The sequence below is a fragment of the Tupaia chinensis genome, unplaced genomic scaffold, assembly GCF_000334495.1.
Source record: "Tupaia chinensis unplaced genomic scaffold, TupChi_1.0 Scaffold000078_1, whole genome shotgun sequence".
Taxonomy (NCBI): Eukaryota; Metazoa; Chordata; class Mammalia; order Scandentia; family Tupaiidae; genus Tupaia; species Tupaia belangeri.
Genome location: NW_006159539.1, coordinates 6,302,976 through 6,310,591, shown reverse-complemented (window position 1 = coordinate 6,310,591; position 7,616 = coordinate 6,302,976). Strand labels below are relative to the sequence as shown.

The 7,616-nt window shown below is 45.5% G+C and overlaps 1 protein-coding gene across 2 annotated transcripts in view; it reads left to right on the top strand.

The window, feature by feature from the left end:
• The window catches only part of AKAP13 (A-kinase anchoring protein 13), a 231,889-nt gene that overhangs the window by 176,435 nt on the left and 47,838 nt on the right, over positions 1–7,616 (top strand). For both annotated transcript variants that reach the window (XM_006142666.3, XM_006142667.3), the window contains one exon: positions 5,111–5,285. In XM_006142666.3, coding sequence (XP_006142728.1) covers positions 5,111–5,285 — 175 coding nt within the window. The remainder of the gene's footprint in view (positions 1–5,110; positions 5,286–7,616) is intronic.

Sequence of the window (7,616 nt, the reverse complement as noted above, 5' to 3'; positions counted from 1 at the left end):
CCCGCCCCTTTTTAAAAAATTATTATTTTATTTAACTTGATTTATTTATCTGTTTTAATTTGCCCAGAAAGGGACAGAGTGTGTGAGAGAGGGAGAGAAAGCCGCCAGGTCCAGGACTTGAACCACAGTCAGCCATATGGAAGTCCAGTGCCCTTAACCACCAGACCACCTGCTGGCCCCTCACCCTTCTCTTTTACATACTGTTTGCGTTTGTTTCCTCAGTCCACAGTTGAAGCATTTTTGGCAATTATTAAACCCGGAAAAGTCAAACTTCACCAAACAGCTAGTTACCTCTTCACACAGAGAACTTCACTAGAATGCTTTCTTGGGGGAACCAGCAGTTAGCGTAATGGCTATGTCGCTGGACTCCCACATAGTCGACCGCGGTTTGCATCCCGGACATGGTGGCTTAAAACTCACGCCAGGCGCGTGTGCGTGTGTGCCCAAGATCCCGAGAGGAGAATAGAGGAGAAGGGATTGCGGCGTGACCATCCCCTCTTGGGGGTAATTTCTCGCTTTCTGTCTCTATGTCTCTCTGTCTGTCTCGCGAACGCACATGCCCTATAGCGAAAACCTCTCCAAAAAAAAAATAGAATGCTTTCTTGGGACATGCATTACTTTTTAATAAAATGAGTGTTTTTCAGTAGATATGTTCCTTAACTTGTAGTGTTCAAAACTTGGTCTTCATTCTTGCCAGGGGCACAATATTGCACCTCAAGTACTATTTACACATGCTGTATTTTGGGGAGTGAGTTTTCTTCAGTTACCAGTGTCATCTGTAACCGGGGTAGCTGGCTTTACCAGCAGCATTCAAATGGTTAAGGTTGTTTTAAGGAAACCAGCAGCCTTGGCCCTCCCTCCTTCCCTTTCTCAACCAGTCTCTGGCTTCCGTTTATGGTTTCGGTGATGGCAGCCCCAAGGCTGCTGAGCTCTGCCTGCCGGCGTGGGCCCCTCCTTCCGTGAGAGCACATTGCCGGGCATGGGGGTTGAATCATGTCAGTAAAATGGGGTCGGTTTTACGAAGTACCTCTCGTAACAGTGAGATTCATAGGATCGAAACATGGGGAGGTAAGATCCTAACCTCTTTAATGCGCTCAATTCTAATAAACGCAGAAAGAGAGAGTGGAGGCGACTGTTTTCATGTTGTTTTGTTCTGGTCCTTAGAAGAATGAGGTTGGATTGTTGCAGATGATGGAATTATTTATTTTTTATTCAGAATTGAAGAGCATTGCAAGGCTGAAGAGAGAGTAAGCTAATTGCTATGTTTTTAACCCCTGGAGCATGCTTTAGATTTTTTAAGCAAATGATGAGATACTTTTTAGCTTAATGTTGTATGCATGGAGAAACCTCGTTAAGGCAAAGTTAAGTTAAAAGGAAGATTCTATTTGGAAAAAGCTCAGATTTTATTACTGATTTTCCTTAGAGCTTGATGTACTTCAGTTTTCTTAGAGTTTTACGTACTCTACCAGTTACTAATTTTCACTCAGTATAGTTCCCTGTTTTCTGTAAAGTGAAGTAGCTTTTTTTTTTCTTTCCTCTCTTGTTATTTTTTTTCTAGATAAAAAATATAGCAGTTTGGCTCTTAGATTTCATTATGGGTATCCCATTAGCAAAGGATTTCTCGTGAATCCTAGATCTAGCGAACAGTGCAGCATAGTGTATGAGTTCTGAAGAGAAAGAAGACCGAGTTCCACTTTTGACTGTTGATCTTTTGCTGTGCAGCGTTTGCAAGTCAGTAAACTGTCTGGCTCTTGATGGGATAGTCAGCGAACAGGAGCCGAGCTTGAGTCAGCCAAAGTTGGATCTTAATGCTGGTGGCTGTTACTGAGGTGTGGCCCCAAATGCATTGTTCAACATCTCCAAGCCTGAGTGTGTCCAGATGTACAAATGCAGGTAGCCAATAGTGTGTGTGTGTTGTGAGAAAATGCAGGTAATCGCTTACCGCAGTGCTCGGTGTGTTAACATTCACAATTTCACTTCTTGTTTATTATCTTTGTCACCCCAGTTGTGTTGGGTCGTTGGGAAAGTCTTGATGCACTTTTGCACAGAAAAACACACATCATGACTTCCCCGACGACCCAATAAAATGGGAAGCATGAGGCCCACCGTCGCCCACGTCAGTTACGGAGTCAGATGAAATGCTGTGCATGGAGGGCACTGATCGCAGACGCGAGGCACGTTATGATCACTAGCTTTGGGGCCCTCGCGCTCGAGCAATTGCTTTGTTTTAGATTGTAACCGTGGTATGTGGCATTAAGTGACACTCCTCCCTCTGTGACTTCCGTACTGAGCCGGCAGAAAAGTCCTGACACATTTTTGCATAGAAAAACATAGACTTTCCCAACAACCCGAGAGTTCTTTGTGATCCCGTTGGTCTTAAAGGCAGTTATTTTGTTGCTCCTGGTTAGCCAGCCAGGTAGTCTGCCAGACAGTGCCTGTGAGGACGTTCTGTGGAGGGCAGCATTAACCCCCACGGTCTTAGCCCCGGGAGGAGAGAGTGCGCCAGAAACGCTGCCTGCTGTAGACCTTTTGTTAAGGATCTAGCACTCAGCCGTATGTGTCAGGTCTTCAAGGTTTAAATTCCTTCCCAGTACCCTTCATGACTGTTTAAACTTTGATAACAACCCTTGTTAGATTGAGGCTTGATGTCACATGAAAGTCCTCGCTTTCGGTTGGCCTGTCTATAAAACATTTCTGACATTCTCGAATTGTACTCGAGATGACCTCATCAGAGTATTCTGGTACTCAGAGCTCCTGACTGCTAGCCTAGTGTCCCCTCCCCACCCCGTTTCGTCTGTCCCTTGCCAGCGTCCCCCGAGCTTCGCGCTGGGCTCAGCACAGTCAGCCCCGCCAGTACAAAGCCCCTGGTGCAGTGGCTGAGCGCTTGACTGTCGGTTTCCTGTGCCCACTCTGACAGCTCAGGGAAGGCCACAGGACAGGAAGGGTCCTTCTCCAGGAGCTGAGAGGGCAGGTCTTGGGGAGCCTTGTCTCTGCACTAGACACACATTCCAGCTTCTCCTGCCTTGCTGTGCCTTAGGGCAGAGGCCTCGGGATGTCCTGTCCCTGGGACTCCATTTTCTTAAAAGAGGTGACCCTATGGTAACTGTCTTGAGGGGACAGAGAAGGTGCTTTTCAGGGAAATGATGAGCAAAGGTCCTTCCACTCACTGTCTCCATGTTCCCCATCATCTGCTCTGTGCTCGGTACCATTTTCCTTTTGCCACTCCTTTTTTTTTTTTTTTTAATTCTCCCTCCTCAAATTAAAATTTTCTGTTCTTTGGGACCAGCACATGGCATAATGGTTACGTTGCTGGACTCCCACGTAGTCGACTACGGTTTGAGTTTTGGACCTGGCGGTTTAAAGTTCACGCTGGGCCCGTAAGCAAACATGCCCAGAATCCCGAGAGGAGAATGGAGGAGAAGGTATTGTGGTGTGGCCCTTCACTCTGGGGTGTGTGTGTGTGTGTGTGTGTGTGTGTGTGTGTGATTTCTTGCTTTCTGTCTCTCCGGCAAGTGCACACGCCCTATAGCAAAACCTTTTTTAAAAAAATAAAAATGACTGTTTCTCATTTCAAGTATTTCTGTGTGGGGTTAGGTAACAAACTACTGAAATTCATTTCAGTATGTTAGGAATCATGATTTTTTAACAACTTTCATTAAGTGTTACTGTGTGCACTAATGGCATGTTGCAGACACTGTGCTAAATGCTTTGCATGTATTGTCTCACTTAATTCTTCCAAAAAAAAAAAAAGTATGAGATGGGACCTTTCATTCTAACTCTCATTTTACAAATGAGAGAACTGAGGCTCAGAAATAATTTACTCAAAGTCACACCATCAGTAAGTACTAATAGTCAAGGCTAGATTCGAACCCAGGTTTCACTCCATTGTTTGTATTTTTTTCAATTTTTTTTTCTTAAGAGAGGTTTTTGCTATAGGGCATGTGCATTTGCCAGAAAGACAGAGGCAGAAAGCAAAAAATCACTCCCTGGGAATGGTCACTCCACAGTCCCTTCTCCTATTGGGATTTTGGGCATGCACACACACATGTCCCGTGTGAGTTTCAAGCCACCAGGTCCACGACTCGGTCAGCCATGTGGGAGTCCAGCGACATAACTGTTAACACCATCTGCTCACCCCAGCTGTCTGTATTCTTAACCACGGCATAATTAATCTGGCCTCCTCCTCTCATCCACTTCCTGCTCCTGGTTGGAACATTGGTCCAAAGTTAATATCCAGACGGCTTGACATTTGGATTACTAAAAGCTAGAAATGTGTATGTGGGTGAGATGTGGTATTTCTGGCAAGGGCGGGGGCAGGCATGTAGGTACCCGGTACATCAGGGTGTACAGCTGACGTGAGACAGTGACAGAGGGGCCTTAGTGTGATCGCTGTGCTCCCTGGTCATCTGTCCTCTTCCCAAAGCTGGGCCCAGAACCGGCGTTGTGCTTCCTTCTGCTCCCGGCCTGCAGCTGGGAGCAGTACACTGCCTCCTTCCCATGTGCACCGCGCCACGGCTACTGAGCAGACTTCTCCTTTCCCCATAGCGGAAGCAGCCCGCTAGCCTTAGTCCCTGGGCATCATGCCTGTCAGTGTAAATACCCACTGAGTAGGAAGCTGCCAGCCCTCTTCAGCCTGACCAGCTTCCATACAGTTGTTCTCATGTGTCTTGTGTGCTCACAGCTTAACAACTATTTTTGTGCAAAACATTGTTCCTTACATTAAAAAAAATTATTATTGTTATTATTTATTTTTTTCTCTAGAGATTTTTGCTATCGGGCCTGTGTGCTTGCCAGAGAAACAGAAAGTGAGAAGTCACCCCCCAGGGGTAATGGCCATACCAGTGTACCTTCTCCTTGATTCTTCTTTTAGGATTTTGGGCCCATGTGCACCGGGTGTGAGTTTCAAGTCACTGGGTCTGGGACTTGAACCATGGTCAGCCACATAGGTAGGAGTCAGCACCTTAACCACTCTGCCACCTGCTGGCCCCTATTGTTCCTTACTTTTGTCCAAAACACTCACCAACCACTTTTGACCACCTGCCATCTGTGTGCCCAGGTCAGGAGTGGGCCTTCTCATGTACAACAAATTGTTGGTTCTTTTCTTTGACAGGAAAAGGAAAAAGAGAAAGAGAAAATTAAGGAGAAGGAAAAAGATTCTAAAGAGAAGGAGAAAGACAAGAAGCTTGTCAACGGACATGCTTTCAGCTCCATTCCTGTGGTGGGTCCCATCAACTGTAGCCAGTGTATGAAGCCCTTCACCAACAAAGACGCCTACACGTGTGCAAGTAAGTGACGAGCTTCCTCCTGGCAGCCGGTGGAGCGCTGGGCTCGGGCAAGCTCCTTCCTCGCTTCAGGTCATCCCACCCTCAGCTGTCCCTCACTTACACAGAGAAGTAGCCCTTTTTGTATTTTCTTTAAACAACATCGAAGAAAGATATGCTAGAAGTATAGCATATGGCATGTCAGTGTCTCAACCCCAAATTCAGATTCTTTGTTCGGTTGTCGTGGAACCACTCCCTATTCCAGAGTTCTGTGTCCACATTGGAGCTGCCCATCACCTGGAAGCCTGAAGATGCTCAGCCTTCCCTTTCAAGCGCATGCATGCCTGTTTCTTGTTCTGGTACTTTGGCTTACCCTTTGTCCATTTACCAGCATTAAGTCACGATGCCTACCAAGAGGAGGGGGTACCTTCTAGTGCAGAGACATTCTATCATGAACTATTTCTGACTCACGTAGGAGACGTGAGCTTGAAGAAGCTAAGTTAACTGGGCATGGTTTTCCTGGTTTTAGTAGGATATTCTCAGGCCGGAGTTGGTCACCTCTCTCTGTAGAGGACTAGGTAACGACTGTCTTAACTCCCTATCTGCAGCCACAGTGCCCAAGTGGCCTGAGGTGATACATAAGCCAATATGGCTTCCAAGAACGTGCCATTCATGGACACTGAAATTTGAATTTCATAAACTTTTCATGTGTCATGTAATATTAAGCTTTTTTTTTTTTAAAGATTTAATATGTGAAAACTATTCCTAGTTAGGAGCCATACCCAAATGGACTATGGGCCAGATTTTGCCCACAAGTTATAATGTACAAATCTCTGCTCCAAAGCAAAATGTCAAGGTTTTGTTGGTTCATGCATAGAAAGCAGTCATAGTTTGTAAGTCGAGAAGACTGCTGTTGTCAGACGTGACGGGCCTGAAGACTCAGCCCCCCCCAGAAGGCCGAGGTGATGAGCCTCGTGTTAACAACTCTGACCAACTCAGACAGACGAGTGACTGTCGCCGACTCCAGGAAGCACGTCTGAGACCAGTCTCGTGATACCTCATTTCAGTCATTATGTTGAGAATTCTGAGTAACTGTCATTCAAAATGGTTACGTTGCTGATGTTTAAAAATTTCTAAAGATTACTTAGGCAGATTTAAAGCTATTTCTGTAGTAACTCCCACTCAACTTGCTTTCCTGAACAGCTAGTGCTTATCCACAGCCTGCCTTAACCTGTGCTCTGTTTTGCCTTTTTTTTGTTTTTCTTTTTTTTTTCTTTTTAAAGTTTTGATATAGGATGTATACATTTCCTAAAGAGAGACAGAGAGGGAAAGTAAGAAAGCACCCTTCCCCCCCAGGAGGGTCCCTTTTCCTTCATTTCTCCCTCCTTTTGGAATTTTGGGCATGCATGCATACGTTCCCAGAGTGTTCCTCCAGCCCCTGGGCCCAGGATTCAAACCCTGCAGTCAGCCATTTGGGATACAGCTTCCTCAACTTCCACACTACCAGCTGGCTCTATTTTGACTTTTTTAAATGACTGGTTTTAGCATGCTTTCTTGTAAAATGATTATTTTATTTTAATTAATTAATTAATGAGAAGTTTTTGCTATAGGGCATGTGTGCTTGCCAGAAAGAGAGAGACAGAGAGACAGAAAGCGAGAAATCATCCCCCAGGGGGTATGGCCACGCCGCAATCCCTTCTCCATTCTCCTCTCGGGATCTTGGGCACACATGCACACACACCCAGTGTGAGTTTAAGCCAATGGGTCCGAGACTTGAACTGTGGTTGACTACATGGGAGTCCAGCAATTTGCCATTACGCTAACTGCTGGTTCCCTTCTTCCTATATTCTAACAGGCCATTTTTCAGCCTCTGCTGTGAAGGGGAGATACGTCTGCTCTTCATCTGGGGAGTACTGTTCTCAGAAAAACGGGAAGATGTTGTTTCTTGATTGGCAGTATGAAATTAATAATCAAGGAAATTTGTCAGTAAAGCGGGCCAGATACGTGTTTCCTGTCAGTACTACAAAATATAAAAATACTGGATAAAGGACATTTTTTCTTTTTTAAATAAAGGCCCAGCCCAGTGCAGTGGTCTAATACTCTGTGAAAGGGCCAGATCCCACATGCATGAGCGCAGTTTGAATGTTGGCCCTTGTGGCTTAGAGGGCATGTGAGGAGCTTATGTTCACATTGCATGCTCTTGCTCTGTCTCTCTTTCTACCACAAAAAGGTAATAAAATTTTTTAAAAATGAATCTATAGCTGAACCTACCAAAAGGAAAATCCCTGAGTTAACTCAAAATCAGAACAGCAACAAGCATCCCCTTCCATTGGGCACAGGCCATGTGACCTCGGG